The sequence below is a fragment of the Argentina anserina genome, chromosome 7 (assembly GCF_933775445.1).
Source record: "Argentina anserina chromosome 7, drPotAnse1.1, whole genome shotgun sequence".
Lineage (NCBI taxonomy): Eukaryota > Viridiplantae > Streptophyta > Magnoliopsida > Rosales > Rosaceae > Argentina > Argentina anserina.
In genome coordinates, this window is record NC_065878.1 from 6142802 (window position 1) to 6162685 (window position 19884).

The window sequence follows — 19884 nt, forward strand, 5'->3', positions numbered from 1 at the left end:
AGTTTACGGGTACAGAAAGCTAAAAAGAGGTCATTCTTAGCAAGTTTCCGAGGCATGTATCTCATAGATTGTTTGAAAGGGATGCACAGATAATATGTTTGCTGTACACATCACTGACTAGGAATGGTAATGGTGATGGGCATAATCCATCTTATCTATCTCGGACAAAAGAGCAGTCCAAACAAGGATGTCCACCCTGCTAGTAGGTAACAAGAGAAAACCATCCAAAGCTGCAAGTATAATAGTGAAAATTGTGATCTATATATAGAGTTCATTACGTTCAGTTTTTACTTGAACTTGAAAGTAGAAGATGAAAATTTTTCCGGCGGCCCCATTGGAATCCAGTCAGACAGGGCAGAGACGCAGAGAATCCACAACGACACGAGGCAACGAGTCGAAGCCACACGCCGGCACGTGTAGTCTCATGCCTTCCCTACAACTAACTCTCTCCCGCTTTTTCTTAATATCCATCATCTTCAACAACCTTTCCTTCTTTTTCTTCACCTTCTTGTCAAACCCTTCATGCTATAAATATATCCACACATCTGGTTTCACAAGCAAGCTTCATTAATTGGGATAAGGCCAAGGGGGGTTGTTCTTCTTAATTACAAGTAAAAACATGGCGTGGAATACTAGTTACTATGGTGGTTTCAAAGAGCTGAGGCCATTGTTTCACTTGCTGCTGCCTCTCTGTCTCCACTGGATTGCTGAAGAAATGACTGTTTCTGTTCTTGTTGATGTTACCACTACTGCTCTCTGCCCCGCCCACTCCACTTGTTCTCAACCTATCTATTTCAATGGTATTCAACAAACGGTACACTTGACACTCCCGACTGTCTCTCTCATCACCTGTTAATTACCATTTGTTTCAGTTCTCACATGCTCTTTTTGGATATGGTGATATATAAGCTTGATTTGTCTTTGTCCCACAAATATTCGACCATGCATGTCATAGTTTCATGTTCATTATTCTGCTTGCTCTTGTGTGAACATGTGATGCAGGACAACTCTGTTTAATTACTCTGCATGTGTTACTTTTTAACTTTGATTTGGGCCGTTTGTGGATCTTTTGAATTCCAAGAAACTCTTCAAGAAGGTGACAGATTCAATAGATATTATCAAAACAACTCTGTCGGAGAAATGGTGTTCACTTTAAATCCTTTAATGATTATAGGTTAGATATGAACTAAGATCGAATTATGATGTTAATTATCATAAACTCAGATATGATTTTATATACTTTCTGTGATTTAGCTGTCTAAAATAGAGAGTCTGTGTTGTAGATTGTTGGACTTTTCAAGATGGTGGTGTTACCAGTTCTTGGTCAACTCGCAGATGAGAATGGTCGCAAACCACTGCTCCTCCTTACTGTATCAACAAGCATATTCCCTTTTGGTACGTTTATTGCGGACATATATTGGAATATTGTTGTATTCCTATGAAACGAAACATAAAATTTCAGTAGTATCTAGCAATTCTAGTTTGCCTTAAAAGAACAACTTGGAGATGATGACCTCACTGTAATTGCTGATATCTAAGCCATCAAGAAATGAATTCAAGTAATTGCTCGTATGATTTCTCTTCTTTATCCCCTGTTATACATTATTTAAACTGTGGTTCTTTGCAGTTTTGATCGTGGTGTGTTCTTTCTGCAGCATTACTTGCTTGGAATCAGTCCAAGGGATTTGTGTATGCTTACTATGTGCTACGTACAATTTCATATATTCTGAGTCAGGGGAGTATTTTCTGCATTGCCGTTGCTTACGTGGTAGGTTTTATTTCTACTGATTGTCAGCCATGGACTGGGAATGTGAGATATTCACACTTTTCATCCCTTATAGGCAGATGTAGTCAACGAAAATAACAGGGCTGCAGTATTTAGTTGGATCACAGGTCTCTTCTCTGCGTCACATGTGTTGGGAAATGTTCTGGCCCGTTTTCTTCCTGAGAAGTACATTTTCTCCGTAAGTTTGTGAAAAAATTAGAAGCTTTAAAGTTCAAGTTCATCAAATTTCATTCATTTTTTTGAATCGCGTTTATTTTTTTCAGGTTTCAATAGCACTCCTGATCTTTTGTCCAGTTTATATGCAAATATTTTTGGTTGAGACAGTTAAGAAAATGGCCCCTCACGCGGACCAAGATTTGTCTTGCCTGACCAAGAAAGTTGCAATTATTCATAAACGATATGTGTCAATGAGAGATGCTGCAAAAGTAGTTATGAGCAAGTACTGGCTTCTAGTGAGTGTGCTTTTAAGTATCTACATATTTGAATGGGATAGAGAAACTGATTTGTTCTTTCATGCAAATATATGAATCAACAAGTAATGTATTTACTAAACAGCTGCATTGTACTTTACAGTTCAACACTGAGGAGAATTTCTTTGGTTTCCTTCTTCTATGAAATGGGAATGTCTGGCATCAGTGCTGTATTACTGGTATCTTTCCCGATGACTTTCTTCAATTGTCCTAGTTACTATACTAGTCATATATAGATTACAGACTGCACCCTCTTGTTTATAAAAGGATGCTATTTAAATATGCTTCATTCACATTCAATGAAGCAAGAGGGGCTTATTTGTTACACATTTGGATCTATAGGCCACCTAATAAAAGTATAGTTCTGTACCTTCCATTTGAAAAAATATCACTGATTCTTGAAAGGACAACTTGGTGTTTTATACATCCGGTCTGGTTTTTATTTTTTTATATTATATGTAAAGCTATATATTGCAAACTGCCAATTTCCAGAAGAGCAGTGTGAAAATTCTGATGATGGGTTGAAAGGTTGAAAGTATGTTAATATATCTATTCGATGTGCAGTATGAAAATTTTTTTTTATTAACATGTCAAAAACTATGTAAGTTAGCATAATAGTAGTGCAAATACATGTATCTTGCTTTTCTATTTCATCTAAAAACAGACGAGAGATGTATAACATTTAATTATTTGCATTTTTACACAGTACTATCTGAAGGCAAGTTTTGGTTTTGACAAAAATCAACTCTCAGAGATCCTAATGATGGTGGGAATTGGCTCAATTGTCTCTCAGGTATAATATCTTTTGAAAGCTTTTCTTTTATTATTATTCCTCTCGTTTACTTCCAGAATAATGCCAAAATTGAGAGTACAATTCTTATTACTCTTGTTGGTTTATACTATTTACTGGCATAATATGATCATATTGACTTACTTTGTTATGGCAGTTTATTCTTCAGCTCCTATGATCAATATATTCCTGAAATTTTTTACAACATGTTCTGCTCTTATCCACTGTCCATAATTTAGAGGACTTTTAGTATTAATCTTTCCTTATTAATAACCTTAATTCCAAATCAGACAACCATGCTTAAAAACAGAAGTAGTAATGGGCAACAGCCCCACGTCAGTTTTTCCTATCGTATCTACTCCTTTAAGAATGGTTATCACACTTTCAATGAAAATGGTTAACTTTTATTCTTCTGCATAAACTGTTTGTTTCTATGGTTTGTTTCCAGATGTTGGTGCTTCCTTTAATCAATCCATTAGTTGGAGAGAAAGTGATACTGTGCATATCCTTGTGTGCATCAATAGCATATGTAAGTAATTTCATTTAGTCGTTCCTATAGAAGAGAGAGGCAAAAAAATAGAAATTTTAATGTTGCTTTTTTATGTAACAGGCGGTGCTCTATGGCTTGGCTTGGGCTTCATGGGTATGTAAACCTCAAAACCAACCTCAGATAAATGCAATTTGTATTGTTTTTTGAAAATGCATGTTTTTAAGCAACAGTTTAAGTTGGCTAAATTAAAGTCCTATTAGTCCCTGAAGTCATCTATGTCCTTGTGAAACCATCTGTAAGTACAGATCTGATTTCCTCAACAGAATCTATACAGGATTTCTTTCAATTCCACTAGAGATTAATTATCGTCAATATGTAAAGCTATTCCACAAGCCAGCGCTTCAGTAATTCTGCAGGATATGTTGAATTTTTAGTTCTTTTCTTGAAAGTTCAAATGTCATATTTAGTAAAAAAATATTTGATATTAAGCTTATCATACTGAAGTCTTAGTTTCCACTTTCCAATTGGCTGAACTGTTGATACTGCAGACTTACACAATAATTTCAAAAGCGTCAAGGTTATCTGATCAGGTAGGCAAACTGAACTATCTGGTGGATTAATGATTTGTCTTCTTCATGTTTTGAGCAATCTCATATGTCACACTTGATTTTTCATTTTTTTAATTTGATATCTTTCTCACCTTGTATACCCTCTATTGGTTAAAGGGAAAGGTGCAAGGATTTATAGCTGGTGTGCAGTCCATATCAAGCCTGCTGTCTCCCATTGCAATGAGTCCATTGACATGTTAGTGGTTGTTAATTCTAGTACGTACTGATATTAAGACGACGGCTTCTTTAACCGGATGATTTTTTTTTTGTTTTTTTTTTCAAACAGCATGGTTTCTGTCTAGCAATGCGCCTTTCAACTGCAAAGGATTTAGCATAATATGCGCATCCATATGCATGGTAATGAAGCACTCATAATATCTTTCTTAGTTCTTGTTTGTTCTTCCTCTTCCATTCTCTGCCTTTCTTGACTAATAAACATGTTTATATGCGCTCAGGTGATATCCCTTTGTCATGCATGCAAGCTTGATACTGACTCGTGCTCTAAAGACGACGCTGAAGCACCACTTCTCACTGATGTATAACTTATGCTCATCCTGTAAACGATGTGTAATTATTTTGGATACCTAGAGTAACATTTGATTTTTATTAGTGTAAATAAAATGCTGTTTTTCTCCAAAATCTTGATTTTTCCAAGATCCAGAGCCTGTACTGCAAAACACATAAAGCTGTCAAATGATGATCACTAATCCAGCAGATTGGTGGGTGATTCAGTCCGTTCCCCGTCATATACAGTATCCTTATATAATATGAACACGATGTTTAGTTCCTACAGGTCTATCGGTTTCGAAAAAGCATTCAACCTGCAATCTTCAGCATTTAAAACCATGTGAGATATATAACTGTCTTACCATAACCATGATTCAACTCACTACAAGCATAGCATATGAAACAAGCATTTACTACTAATGCTCGCAAAACTGGTCTCGTCTACAGCATTGACTTAAGACTGTTTACCGATGATGAATAACAAAGGCACTAAGATCTGTTATTGAAAAGTTTACATTCCAACTATTCATCTCCAAATGCATAAAAACAAACTTACAACTAGTAAGAGAGGTGAATTTAGTACATAGTTTCAGCAAATAATTACTTCCAGCAAACACCAAACTGATGACATTAGATTCACGCCTTTATCTTAACAAGAAGATTCTCAATCGTCTTCTCTTTCTGGGGGAGGACCGCAGGGCAAAAGCATTCTCTGCACACCAAAATAGTTTATAGTGAGTATTGAATAACATAAGTATATTGGAGTTTAAAATAGAACAAATATGTCATCTAATGTGTACCTAAGATATAAGTCCACCATATGTTGAGCCAGTTACCCAGTATTAAGCCCAAGTAACACAACATCATGGTAAATACACAAAGTCGGAGTAGAACAGTGGGGTACACACTTAAGACGTACGTTAACGCCAATTAAAATACTTGAAGCTTGGTCACAGTAATTTAAAGAAAAAGGTAATACTCACAAGACAGAAACTCAGTAGTGCCATAAGGTTCAGATGGTATACCATTTGATGACATTATACAATTTTTTCAGAAGCTCAACTCTAACTTAACAAACTAAGCTGATCTCCACACAAACCACATTACAAAAAGATCAACATACCATTTCATTTCAATTTTAACTTGTGCGTAAAATGCGTCCCAAGGGGTATTCTAATCTAAAGCCAACTTCAAGGCGAGAACTTTTGTTGAAGTGGCACTACGACAAAAACACAAGGATAGTATTTATTAAACACAGTATAAGATGTAGTTGTTTGTAATGTTGGGCTTTTAGCCTCCATCGATCCAAAAATTGAATACAGTATTTGATAGAAAACATCGCAGCTTAAAAATAACAAACCAAAGGTTAGGCACTGATAGCAATCTATTCAATAACTAAAACTGCTGTAGACAAACTTGAGAGATCAAAACAAAACCTATCCCAACTACCATGGCGCAGAATCTGTTTGAAATATATGCTTTCTACTTGTAACGAGCAGTAATCTAGTAACTCGTTCATCATTACCTAACTAGTCTATGTTGAATAATAAAACAAAATAAAGGTCCTCCTTTCAGTGTACATCATCTATGTTTTCTTAAGCTCTACTTTCTGGAACATGGCACAAATGCATTGTCCTCTTAAACCTCCTCCTCTAGTCTCCATTGCCAATACAACATTCCCAATTCCTCTAATCTATGTCTGCTTGAGCAAATCGTCGTACGGCATAATACAGAATCTTACATACAAATCCAAAAGCAATCGAAACAATTCAAGAAAAGAGACCCAAAAATGAAAAACGAACCTGCATAAAGTTGTAGCGCTCTCTCCCAATGGACTCATTCTCAGCGAGAGCAAAGTAGGAGAGAATGGGGTAATGACCAACATAGGAGGCATAGCTATCACGCTGAATATTGACGGCCCATTCGTATCTGTGCAAGTCAGCATGCCCTGTTCCCACGTACTTGGCCTGAAGATGTTCCAGCTGCGAATTGATGTTGAACCGATCACTCGCCTGCAAACACAAACCCGTCACAAGGTCAACAATTGTTGGTGATGAAATTAGGGTTTTGGTGCTGAAATTGGGATTCGATCCATACCTGCATATTGGCTGTGGAGAAGACGACGCCCTCTGAAATTAAAACGAAACCCTACAAAACAACAATGGCGACCTTGATGTCTATTCGGTTTATAATAAAGGGGAATACTTTGTTCATACGATACACAACGTATGCGAAGCGTACTGTATACGGGGCTCTCTGTAGTAATACGTGGTACATTTGGTGAAAATACATTTACTGCAGGCGGTCACGTGCATTTGTTCTCTAACTTCTTTTCTATCGGTTTGTGTGGACACAATACAACGACCCCAATTTGATTAAAAAAAAAAAAACTGATCTCTCGGTTGTCTGTTCTAGATCTCTCGGTGACATTTTCGCACTACTGCCTCTACTTCCTCCCCGTAACTCTCACATCTAAATCAACATCACTCTATTTAACATTAGAACACAACGAACATGTAACACACTGTCACTTACCCATAGTCGCTCAAAAGATGCAGTATGAACTAGCAACAACAAACTATTTGTAGACCCCTAATTGGAGACATGATGTCGAGTTACCACCATCCTAGACTAAACAAGTAAAACACACAATCATCAGAAGAATAAACCCAACTGCAAAGAGGCAGCCTAGACTTAAAGACCTATAAAGGAGACTGTACGTAGTTGCAAATGCTATGGCCAAGAAGAATAATAAACTAAGCAAGTGATAGGAGCAAATCCTAATCTTGCATCACAGTCTACATTCAAATTAATGATTCTGAATCTAATTAAGTGAAATAAACTTCAAAGCGGTGAAAAAATTGACATCCCTGAGCTTAATAGAGTTCAAACCAACTTTTGTGAATCTTTTAACCGTTTCAACAAAACCGGATCTAAATTCGTACACAATAAACGATCTATCAAATTACTAGTTAGTGCATCTTCAGAAAAACTCACACCACCATTTCTTGAATAAGTTTCACAAGCCGCGATGTCTCATTGTTATATAATTGGCGTTATAGGCCCAACTCCTTTCACCCCCAATTCTCTCATCAATGATTATGCTTCGACTATTAATTCTTCTCATTTAATGCTGATTTGTTTTGCACACATTTCCTCATTTGAATTAGGGAGACATCAAGAATCTTAATTGTTGCAGTCTTTAGGATTTTTCTTATCTCTTCTTATTTATTTGCTGCATGACTTTTTTGAATTTCTTACATCTTCTCATTTATTTGTTGCATGACTTCTTTGACATTCTTTAGTGCAACAATTTATGGTGATCTGATATAGATTCGTGCCTCTACATAGGAGAAACAAGGTCCAAACTTTCCCTCACAACCCCTGGATCAAAAGGCAAATCAATGGCTGAGATAATTCTGCCGAGTCCACTGGACATCCGAGTAATGATTCGGTCATATCTCCCTGTAGGAATACGATATTGATTCGATTCCAAATCCTACAAAAACTAGACTTACAGCTTTCTATCCATATATGATACGTCTTCTAATTCGATCTGACCTGTCCAGTGGAGCCTGTCAAAGTTGGATTACGAATCTTGACAGCTTTCTAATTCTTGCATGGATTGAGCTTTTAAGTGCATATCTTATTCTCTTTAATACTTCTTATTTATATGCACGAAAACATTTTCATATACACCTTGGAAATCCATCTCCAACTTAGTGACACAGGCCTTGAATCATAATACTGTATGTTCTCACATCAGGTTGAACTCCTTTTTGTGACAAACGACAGAAGAGATCTCTTGCAGATTCAATTCCTCCAGCTTTGCACAAAGCTCCTATACAATGTTAGTAATCTACAATACTATGTTCCAACTTGTTGGCTTCCATCTCTTTAAGCAATTCTATTGCCGTAGGAAGTTGTTGGTTGTTACACAGACCATCAAGTATGACGGCGTATGTTTGACCATTTGGAAGCTGGCCGCGGGTGAAGCATTTCATTGAACACCTTCACTGCATCCTCGACATTACTCACATTGGTTCGATGGGTTCCTCCCGATCGAAACAAAGCCATGGAATTGTTGTTGACGTGAAAGCAAGACGAAAGCATTACGGCCGAGCATCATCTTCATTTTCAGACTCAAGAGAACCACAACAACGCAGGAGAGGAGTCTTTGAACGAGGAAGAAGAAGAAGCTGATGATAGGCTTTTATAGGCAGCGCAGATGGGCAATTTCGTAAATATGCCTCACAAAACACAGCATAAACCAAAACGGTTCGGTTTGTGGGAGTAGAGTGGGCAAAACCATGAAGTCTATCTCTCCCTCTGCAACATTCACCATATCCAACAACTACTCATCATTCAAACATCTCAAAGCCCAATCCGAAACTCCTTATAATACCAATCTCAGATTCCCATTCTCACAAACCCATCAAAACCCATCGTCTTATTCTCTCACTTGTTGCAACTCTTCTTCTATCAAACCATGTTCAGCTTCGACTTCAACTTCAACTTCAACTTCAACTTCCCGCCACTGGATGGTGCTCATGGAGACTCCCCCACAAGGGGTCACTTCCAAACAACAAGTGATGGAGCACTATGTTAAAACCCTTCAAACAGTTTTGGGCAAGTGGGTAAGCTTTAGTTTTGTCTCCCATTGTGGATATTGCTCGATTCTCAAGCTTGACTGTGCTTCTCCGATGTTGGTTTCTGCAGTGAGAAGGATGCTCAGATGTGTGTATATGATGCTTCTTGGGACACCCATTTTGGCTTCTGCTGCGATGTTGATTATCAAACTTCCCAGAAGCTTGCAAGTAAGTCTCTTTTTCATTTATACTCATGTTCAGTCCGATTGCTTTTTGCTAAGACACTGAAAAATCTGTCGTTCAATATTGTCAATGCATGTCTTTGTTGTAGGTTTACCAGGTGTTTTATTGGTTAAGCCCGACCCGGGTTTTGGTTCTTTGAAGAAGGATTACAGTTTTTCAAATGTTCAAAGTGCGAGTACAATGTTATTTCCACTTGGGAATACCAAGCACTGGCTTGTTCGAATGGATACACCGGGGGTCGGGGTTGTTACAAAGGCCCAAATGGTTGATTATTATGCTCAAATACTAACAAAGGTCTTGGGAAAGTAAGTATCTTATACGAGTGGGAATTGTTGATGTCTGCTACCTTACATTACTTACTTTTGCTGATTGGTGTGGTATGTTTTCCTGTAGTGAGAGGGATGCGCAAATGTGTATGTATCATGTTTCTTGGCAATCTAACTTTGGGTTCTGTTGTGAACTTGATGAAGAATCTGCCAGAAATCTGGCAAGTAAGTGTAAATTTAGAATATTTTCTCGATTCTCACAGTTGCACTGTTTTATCTATTTTGCATCTTGTGTATTAAATTCTCCATTTACTGCAGGTGTTCCTGGTGTTTTATCTGTTCAGCTAGACAAGAATTATGACTCGGAAATTAAAGACTATGGAGGTTTTACTATTTCTTAACTTGGATATTAACTATCTGGTTATGTTTTTTTTAATGGTTTTGTATCTTGTCATTGCTAGATCATAAGTATGCTTCACAATTTAAATGTGTATTAAAATTAGCAAACTTGATTCCATGGCATGTCTTGCTTTGGGATACAAGTATGTTAGAGTAGCAACTTGTGTCTTGGTTCTGCATGCATCTGTCAATACCAGAGAGCATTATCACCATACGGATCCAAGTAATTATGTGCATAGATCGAATACAATAAAATTCTTCTGGAAGAAAGTCAAGAAACTATTAATGTATCATTGAACACTAGAGCAAGTAGAAAATAGGGAAGCGTGGTTCTGGATGACTTTTTTCTATATCTACATAGTAAAGGTGAGCTGGCAAGATTGTGTGCATAAATTAAATATGATAAAATTCTTGTGAAAACACTTTTCAATGTATCCTTTAGCACTAGAGCAAGCAAGGAAGTAGAAGATAGTGCAGAATTTTTCTATGTCTGCAAATTGAAGTGGGTTGGCAAGAATGTGAAATTCATGACGCGAGACAATATTCAAGAATTGGATAGCTATGTGGCTTCCTTAGAGCTCTTTAGTTCTTGTTGGTTAAACATGGAAAAAGCCTATGTGTTGTTCCACAGTGAAGGAAAAAGCGAGTTGGATGCTAATCCTTAAACCAGCGAATTCCTTTTGGTTATTGTTTCTAAGTAATAGTAGGAGCAAGCAGCATAGCCTGGCCTGAGTTCATATTGGTAAATTTCGGGTATTGACAAGAGAGCAGGTCTCAAGTATTGCCTGTTAGCACTTACTGAGTGAGAAAGCAGCAGGAAATGAGCCAAAAAGTATTTAGGTTATCAGTCACATCTTAAAATGAAGCAGCTTCAATTTAATGGCAAAATCAAACTGTATTTAGCTTGATTCCTTGTTTCCTTGAATTCTCAATAGAAACAAACTTTTTGAGAGTAAGAAGAAGTACGAATGCAACAAAGCCAATACATCATTGTGGTTTAGTCTGCTCTCAATCATGTATCTTGGAAGAGACTTGGTTGAGTATTTATGAAGCTCTGTACACTGTACTATAGAATTCAGTTTCATAGAAAATTAGAAAAAATAGACAAATTTTGCTGTCCATTTACAAATTACCTATCTGGAAATTCTCTTCATGAACCCAGTTGTCAATTATTATTTTTTCTTTGCATTAATTAGATCGTGATCTATTTCAAGGCATTACCACTAAGTTGCTAAGCATGTGTGCGATGGTTATGAGTAACATGTATTTATTTTATCAGGTAATGACATAAAGAAACCTAAGGATTTGGCTGGGGAGGCAAGTCAAACAACCCCCACAAGAACAAAGAAGCTTTTTGTGACTGGTATGTTGCGACTTCAGTTCCTATGTTAAACATTTAGGTTCCATAGGATGATTTACAACAAGTGTTTGGATTTGAGTTTTAGTAGAGTGTCTTTAACAATGAGTGTGTTTCTATATTCATAATAGCAAGTAACTTTAAATGATTTTGTTAACAGATAAAATATGATTTCTAGAGTCCAATTATGAAATTATTCTTAAACCTTGAATTTAAACCTCCTTTCCAATTCCTTTCATTCATCATTCATTTAGACCACCCAATCTTCACTTTTACAGCATATGCTTCTTCAGTTTTAAATGGTACTCGCAGTTTTTTTTACAAAGGGAGCCAAAAAGGCTCAGACATAGAAACCAAAAAGACTATGAATTATAAGAAGCACCAGTCTTCTGGCACGAGAGTCAGAGCTGAGATCATCTAAGAAATTCTGAGCAACACGAACAAGGGGCTCTTCATAGGTGATCAGACCAAGATCATGGTTGATACTGCACTTTTCAAGAGTCAGCAATCATATTCTCTGAATATGTGCACCAACTTAGCATCCTCCATTTTAGACATGATATTCTTGCAGCCATCCAAAATCAGGATTCTGCATAAGGTTTACCACCAGAATGGCAGAATCGGATTCAATTTCCAATTTGACAATGCTCAACTTAGTAGCAGATTTAAGACCATACAGAAGACCCCAAGCATCCAAAATAGATCCCATTTATAAGTTAACCTGAAAACCAACCACCCAAGCGTGGTCTCTAATAACTCCACTGCACCAATTTTTCCAGAATTGGAATTTCGAGTGCCATCAATATTCAGTTTGAAATATCAAACAGGGGGCATTTTCCGTGAGAGCATAGAGAGGTTATACATGGAGTTAGAACTAGCTTTCACCTGGGAAGCTGAGCATAAAACCAAGCATCCCAATCTAAACTAAAAGATGTAGAAATGTTACCAGGTTTAGAGAAGGCTTTCCAAATTTTAGCTGAGTTAGGGCAGTCTCTAAATAAATGGAGGAGAGATTCATCAGAAGCATGACAGATGCAGTATTCTTTTTGTGACAGCAGCGTAGTATTTTCAAATATAATTTAACAACAAATAAAAATTCCTCTATTATGCTTTGCTGAGTTTTAACACTCTTTACCCTCATGAGTCATGAATTACCTGTTCTCCATTTTATCTTTTCTCCTCGCTACCAAATTTGTTCAAACCTGCTTAAAACATCTTACTTTCTTACAGGTTTATCATTTTATACATCTGAGAAAACCCTCCGAGAAGCATTTGAAGGCTTCGGTCAGCTTGTTGAAGGTAATACTTGAATATAAATATACTTGTTATCAGAAAATGAGATTTTATCTTGGTAATTGTGATGCTGATGATCTGACTTCATCAACAGTAAAAATTATAATGGACAAGATCTCTAAAAGGTCCAAAGGCTATGCATTCATAGAATACACTACCGAAGAAGCTGCTGCTGCTGCACTCAATGAAATGAATGGCAAGGTCAAAATATTCCTTTCAGTTTTCTTTTATCCTCATCATATGTTGAACACCAATTTTATTCTTTTGTATCGTTTTTTACATGTTTTCAGAACATATACATAACTCTGAAAAACTAAATCTTGTTGTGCTTTATGCTAATATTCTGGGCAGATCATTAATGGCTGGATGATAGTTGTTGATGTTGCCAAGACTAGCCCTCCAAGGTATAGCAGAGGCCAAAGCAGATCAACAGCCACCAGATGAAAGTAAGAGAAATGAAAACATTTGACCCAAAAAGTGAAGTATGTTTGTAACCAGCTTTTTTTTTATGTACAATGTTCCTGTGTGCCCCCTTACAGAAGAAAAAATTGATAATTACGTTGAAAATCAATAGCTTTCTCATTTCTCATGCTACCCTTCTAACACTGAAAGTTTTCATGAGTCATGACAGAGCATGTGGAGTGTTTCCTGATGACTAAGAAAATTTGAAATATATGAAAATTTAGGGGCTCCTCATATTACAGCGTTAGGTTTTCCATAAAATGCCTTACAGCGGTAGAGGTTTTTGAAGGATGATGTAATTTTTATTAATGCAATTTAGTTGTATTAAGTTTGTTTTTGGTATATGTGTTGTCCCCATGTTAAATGCAAAATTCGAGCACAGACTATCAATTACATGATTTACATTTATCAAAGAGTTCAGACTCCAGACAACAGGGAAGTTCTGGTTCAATACATTATTTTTGTATGTCATTCAAGACTTTTGTTAAGAAATTTCGGACTTCGAAGACAAATGTTTCAAGTCGATTGAGAAATTAGAGGTCCTAATAGAAACTTTTTAATTATTTCTCCTCAGAGATTGAAGAAAAGTTGCGATGCACAAGTCCACAATACTGGTCGAAATTTATAATTTAAGTTTTCCCATATGTAGCAAATTAGCAAAATCGTTGCCACCCATTAATGTTTTCCAGTTTTCAGTTCCTCAAATATCAACTCAAAAATGGAAATCTTTCCAATGTCAAATATGAGTTATGGAGTGCATTTAAATTTTTTGGATTACTACGAGTGTGCCATATCCTGTATAAAAACACGACCACCCGCAGTGTCTGTCTGTCCTATTTTCCAAAACTGCTTGCTTACAAATGGAGCAAACGTCCATCCTCTCATTCTGTCTCTTTCTTCTCTACATCTCCACATGTCCCCAAGTACTTCATTCTGCCGTATCCTCCGATCACCGCCACCGCCATCACCACCATGAGAGGGTTACTGTAAAGCTTTTCGTTTTCGGGGACTCGTATGCTGATACTGGGAATAGCGTCAAATTCGTCACCGGTTCATGGGAACCACCTTATGGAATCACTTTTCCAGGAAAGCCGGCAGGCCGCTTCTCCGATGGTCGGGTGCTCACTGATTATATAGGTTCGTTCATCTCTTTTAAGTCTCCCTTAGCTAGTCATATATATAATTTCTGTTTTGATATTCCTTGGTTCTCTGCACTAGCTCGATCGATCCATGGCCCTCTGTATTACACAATTCTAGCTTAAGATTTTACCATTTGACGTATATATATGATAAAATCACTTGGTTACTTTTAATGGATTAAGATCAGTTACATACCATGCATTTAATTTGTATTACATCTCTTTTAAGTCTCCCTTAGCTAGTCATATATATAATTTCTGTTTTGATATTCCTTGGTTCTCTGCACTAGCTCGATCGATCCATGGCCCTCTGTATTACACAATTCTAGCTTAAGATTTTACCATTTGACGTATATAAGATGTTCCAAACGCTAATACAAATTAAATGCATGGTATGTAACTGATTATAATCCATTAAAAGTAACCAAGTGATTTTATCATATATATACGTCAAATGTTAAAATCTCATCTTGAAATTACATGCATCATTCTTAATTTTAATTAGATAAGTACTTATATCAGTTATATGTTTTTATCAAATCAAATTTTGAACGGTTGCTTCTTTTTCTATGGTAGCTTCATTTTTTGGTACAAGATCTCCAGTACCATACAATTGGAGAAACCGTGTAAAGAAATCGAAACTAAGGAACGGGATGAACTTTGCATATGGAGGTACTGGTGTCTTTGAGACTCTGGTCAGTGCACCAAACATGACTACCCAAATCGATTTTCTCCAACAACTAGTGGAAAAAAAATTGTACACCAAAAGGGACTTGTACTCGTCCGTCGCCTTTGTATCACTGGCTGGAAACGACTATGCTGCTTATTTTCTCAAAGGAAACCAGAGTCAGGTTAGTGGTTAAACTAACTCTACCTAGCTAATTGATTTACCAATGAATGTAATTTGGACATAGATCTTGAGTTTAGCATTCATAATTCATTTATACACGTCATGCGTGCTTAGTTCTAGTGACCGAGTCATACATAGAACGTACGTACATAATATTTTCCAAGCATGCAGGCAGTACGTATTGGACTCAGATTATGTAAAGCAAAATTACGTATATATCATATAAACCATACTCGACAGTTTAGTTTTTTAAGACACTCTTTTAGCCGTTTTAGGGTTCCTAGCTACTTAATTGCTACTTCAACAGTTCAACATTTCGAATGTTTAGCTTTTGACCTTTGGTTATGAGAAGTTCTTCTATGCTGTTTTGAATGTCTCGTGTCTGTTGTGTGCGCGCATGTGAATATCACAAAAAAATGTGCATGGTCCTCTGACCTCTCTCTCTCTCTCTCTCTCTCTCTCTCTCTCAACGTAATAATTAAATTTCCACTTATGATTCGAATTGTTTAGTTTTCGCAAAGAATGGTAATAAGCTTAAGACATGCATTTTGTGCATGTTCAGCGAAAGATACAACATGAATTTTTCTTCATCTGTTGGGATATAAATCATGAATCTGTTAACTTGCTATTTCGATTATTGAAAGATGAATCGATGATATTTGGCAGGATTTGCCAGCGGTGTCCATATCGATTGTTAACCAGCTTGTGGTGAACATAAAACGTATAAATGATTTGGGGGTGCCAAGAATATTGGTTACATCAATAGCGCCCATGGGATGTTTGCCAGCCGTAACCTCCATTCTTTCTTCGTATCAGAATTGCAGCGAAAGTCTGAACGCAGCTTCAAGATTCCACAACCAAATTTTGCACCAGAAGGTTGAAGAGTTAAAAAATCATACAACTAGGAGGTCTACCATTGTAATCTTGGACCTGTATAACGGATTTCTGTCTGCAATTCAACAACACCACGACCTGCAACAAGGTAATTGATAATATTATCTTCCTTCTTTCTTTTCATCATATAAGTAAATTCTTATAGCTATTGAACGAATGATCCTGACATCCGCACTTGATTGGTATAGATAAGGCGTTTCACTAGGCCAAAGTTGCATAGATAAACCTTATTAGTACTCTTCGCAACTTTGAACAAAGTTAGCGTTCAGAGAGATCGATGCCATTGACACATTGTTTTCACTCACTAGCAGGAAATTCGACAGCATCTGAGAATATGCTGATGCCATGCTGTGTTGGTGTGAGCAGCGAATACTCGTGTGGGAGTGTGGACGGGAGAAGTGGAGCGAAAATGTACACAGTGTGCAGTAATCCGGGCAGGTCTTTCTTTTGGGACAAGGTGCACCCTTCGCAAAATGGCTGGCATGCTGTTTATTCTGCAATCGAGTCTTCTCTTTCTCCATTGCATTAATATGTAATTTTAAGGATGGTGTTCAACGTACGTGTGCCATGCATGAGGCTTGGATTGGATTTAATTGCTTAATAACGTATCTGTATAACGAGTCATCAATTTCTTTTGCTTTTGAAAACAAGGGCTAGAGTAAGCCCCCGCGTCATATAACCGCAGTGTATAAGGGTTAATTATGACACAGTGCCTAAACTCCATCCCAAAATACTACCAGTCTAACAAGTTTCAAGGTATTTATCCATGCCAGTTCCTTCCATTGAGGTTGAGTGCGCGCTGGCTGTACAACCCCTGGCTATCTCCACTCTTCGATGTGTACCCATAATCGTTAATGTACGTACGTGAAGAAAGTATCACAATATTAACTAGATTTCCTTGGCAAAGACAGAGTACTAGTGCTGGAGTATCCCCAACAACCTATATATTTCTGTTATGGACATTTTAAGTAACTAATTAAGATTTTAAGAACACAATATCTCCATGGCGTTTACTCTAAAAAAACTACTATATAATGTACGTACGTACGTTCTCGGATCCTTCGCATCCAAGCCGCTGCTTCAGATACAATTACAACAAATTAGACAATCTCTCATACTCATTGTCCCGAAGAGCGTTGCATCCAGTAGGTTGATCAGGGGGCGAGAGGTTATTAAATAGTAACCATGCCACTATCTAGTCATCTTTTTCATGATTTTTAAACTAGCTAGACCAATAAACAAACTGATTACCTTTTTCGATAGTTTTACGTACATAACTATGAGATAATAAAATAGTGTTAACATCACCATGAATGGGTGATCTTCGGCTCAATCTCTTCTTGCTCCGGTCACCAGACCGGTGGCCGGAGACCTGGAAGACCCAGCAGGCAGGAAAGCCAATAAGGTAGCTCCTCTGCTTGCTCGGGTATCGCCATTGACGCCATCCATGGTGGCTCGCCTAAATGATAGGCACTATGTACTGGCATGCATTCCCACATCGTGGGAATGGCCAGTCACATATTCCAATACACCTATAAATAGACTGCCTAAACCAGCTAAAAATATAATGTATTCCTAAGTCCTTAACTCTTGAACTTACTCCGCACCGGATACTAACTTAAGTTTCGAAGGGTCAAAGACCGGCGCATTGCTGGCCCTTTGACTTTGACTTGTGTTGTGTGCATGTCCCACTGAGCTGACACACCGGACTACAAGGCTACAAGAAGCTCAATCCGCCAGATTCAGCTCCCGTAACATTTGGCACTAGAAGGAGTGTCCTCGTTAGCGAGACTTCCAGCTTAACACAATGGTGATTCCGAATGAACAAGAGAACCCGTCGTCGCCTCGCCAGACCCCTCCCCCGGGAGGCAGACACAGTGCTTTCGCTAAGATTGTTCCTTGATCCTGAGCACAGGGTCGGGTTATTCCCCGACTCCCAGACCACGGCTGGGGGATCGTCCTAAGTACCCTTCACGGATCCCCAGGTCGCGCTATAATTGGCACTCCAAGACTACAAGAGACTCCAAGCTTAGATGGGGTTGGAGCGCCAGGCCACGCGTACCGCCCTGGCACGCTCAATAGCGCTGGAGAAAGAACAACAGCTCCTCCGGATTACCCTGGAGGGCCGAATAAGTGCGGACAAAGCCTTGGAAGCAGCGCGACAACGATTCCGCACCCGAGATACACAGCCGTTAATCAGCAGCCCGACAGCGTCCATGGCCACAGCCCAAGACGGTGCTAGTCACCGAGCCTCTAATCAACGTTTTGTTGGAACCCCCCCCCCCCCCCCCCCCCCGGCGGCGCAATATGTGGACCTGGAAGCAGGAGATCAAGATATGGACTAGAACGACCTGGGGGTCCAAGTGGGCCAGCCCACCCGAGATCTTCCAACTCAACTCCTACTACGCATAAGTGATACTCTAGAGCGACTGTCCTCCAGAGTCGATGAGATTGAGGCAAAGGGCAAGCCACGTCCGTTGCACTGGGGATATAAAGGACGGGCCGGCCCATGTACCTAGCTAGTGCAAGCAGAGCGACGCCTCTCGGCAGATAAACTGCTCAAGGTTACCAAGTACAACGGGCGTTCTGACCCGTATACCCATTTAGAAAACTTCCAATCCACCTTGGCCAGCACGCAGTACACAGACGCTCAGTCGTGCCATGCCTTCCACGCCTTGGGATGGTTCCTCAGTCTCCCCTCGAACTCAATGGATAGTTTCGGGGAACTTACGAGCAAATTCCTAAACCGTTAAATCTTACAGGCCAACTCCCACCAGGATACCAGCTCCTTGGTTCGAATAAAGCAGAGGAACGATGAGAAACTTTGGGATTTTGTATCCCGGTGGCAGACCGCCAAGGCGAGGTGCCACGGCTTGGATTATGTTGTTGTCGGGGCGGCATTCCGGCAAGCGCTCAGGTTGGGAGATTTCCTCAACAAGATTAATGAGGATCCTCCCAAGAATTACGAGTAGTTGATAGAAATGGCGACACGGTGGGCGGAAGCCGAGTATCCCACTTATGGAAATCCTAATGGGGTAGGCTCGTCCACGCATATCAACGCCCGTGACGGCAAACGTCGGTCCGCATGAGACAGGTTAGATCAACCCCAGGGTGCCAACATATAGGACACCCGGGATGAGGGTTAATGCGACAGACGCTGAGACCGCCAGGGGAGACGAGGTCGGACCGACCCGTATCCCGCTTGGGGTTGCGACGCGCCAGGATATAGGCAAAAAGGGCTCCCCAAAGCGAGGTCTTCACAAACCTCACCATGTCTTATGCCGACATATATGAGCCATAAGAGTCTCCTTCCAAGGCCCCCAAGCGCCGATATGACATAAGGCCGAAGAGGCACACGGGGAAATACTGTGCTTACCATGACGACTCGGGGCACGACAGAGACGCCTGCTATACATTGAAGTCTGCCATTGAGGAACTGGTCAGGACTAGTAGGCTGGATTGGTATAAGTCCCCAACGACGGACGCCAACGCCATACAAATCCATGGAGAAATAACAACCTTGCGCGGCGAGGCGATCCGAGCTCCGCCCCACAAATCAAAAAAGAGGCAATAGACTTTGGAGCTCTACGAGTTCAGCCAGGGTATCAAAGCCGCACCGACTACGTGGGACACAATCCAATTCTCCAAAGGGGAAGCGCCCATTCGGACCTCCTAGACCTCAAGTTGGACATGGCGAAACTTTACAGCAATCATGACCCGTTGGTCAGCTTTTCTGGAGAA

The 19884-nt window shown here is 39.1% G+C and overlaps 5 protein-coding genes across 8 annotated transcripts in view; 4 read left to right on the forward strand and 1 right to left on the reverse strand.

Moving 5' to 3' along the window:
- Positions 1 to 19884, forward strand: part of LOC126801503 (diphosphomevalonate decarboxylase 2) — a 191966-nt gene that overhangs the window by 108336 nt on the left and 63746 nt on the right. The window lies entirely within an intron of this gene.
- Positions 160 to 4892, forward strand: LOC126801502 (uncharacterized). 2 transcript variants are annotated; one of them, XM_050528869.1, is made up of 13 exons: positions 160 to 814; positions 1284 to 1395; positions 1656 to 1768; positions 1842 to 1964; positions 2050 to 2225; positions 2360 to 2435; positions 2963 to 3049; positions 3495 to 3575; positions 3657 to 3689; positions 4085 to 4126; positions 4262 to 4340; positions 4431 to 4501; positions 4600 to 4890. In XM_050528869.1, the coding sequence occupies exons 1-13, from the start codon at positions 620 to 622 to the stop codon at positions 4684 to 4686; spliced, it is 1275 nt and encodes a 424-aa protein (XP_050384826.1). In that variant the 5' UTR covers positions 160 to 619; the 3' UTR covers positions 4687 to 4890. The 2 variants fall into 2 exon arrangements, with proteins under 2 accessions (XP_050384826.1, XP_050384827.1); XM_050528870.1 differs by lacking the exon at positions 160 to 814 and adding an exon at positions 834 to 1174 and having other exon boundaries at positions 4600 to 4892.
- Positions 5128 to 6863, reverse strand: LOC126801514 (uncharacterized protein At4g14342). The gene is made up of 3 exons (XM_050528888.1): positions 6749 to 6863; positions 6454 to 6663; positions 5128 to 5363 (listed from the first exon to the last, which is right to left on the reverse strand). Exons 1-3 carry the CDS (start codon positions 6752 to 6754, stop codon positions 5316 to 5318), a joined length of 264 nt encoding a protein of 87 aa, XP_050384845.1. The 5' UTR covers positions 6755 to 6863; the 3' UTR covers positions 5128 to 5315.
- On the forward strand, positions 8959 to 13602 carry LOC126801506 (organelle RRM domain-containing protein 1, chloroplastic). Of its 2 annotated transcripts, none has more exons than XM_050528876.1 (9): positions 8959 to 9284; positions 9371 to 9468; positions 9572 to 9788; positions 9877 to 9974; positions 10068 to 10133; positions 11428 to 11511; positions 12736 to 12804; positions 12893 to 12999; positions 13150 to 13602. In XM_050528876.1, the coding sequence occupies exons 1-9, from the start codon at positions 8962 to 8964 to the stop codon at positions 13240 to 13242; spliced, it is 1155 nt and encodes a 384-aa protein (XP_050384833.1). In that variant the 5' UTR covers positions 8959 to 8961; the 3' UTR covers positions 13243 to 13602. The 2 variants fall into 2 exon arrangements, with proteins under 2 accessions (XP_050384833.1, XP_050384834.1); XM_050528877.1 differs by having other exon boundaries at positions 9119 to 9288.
- Positions 13978 to 16719, forward strand: LOC126801507 (GDSL esterase/lipase At5g03610-like). Of its 2 annotated transcripts, none has more exons than XM_050528878.1 (4): positions 13978 to 14397; positions 14976 to 15250; positions 15916 to 16231; positions 16452 to 16719. In XM_050528878.1, exons 1-4 carry the CDS (start codon positions 14121 to 14123, stop codon positions 16670 to 16672), a joined length of 1089 nt encoding a protein of 362 aa, XP_050384835.1. In that variant the 5' UTR covers positions 13978 to 14120; the 3' UTR covers positions 16673 to 16719. The 2 variants fall into 2 exon arrangements, with proteins under 2 accessions (XP_050384835.1, XP_050384836.1); XM_050528879.1 differs by having other exon boundaries at positions 16455 to 16719.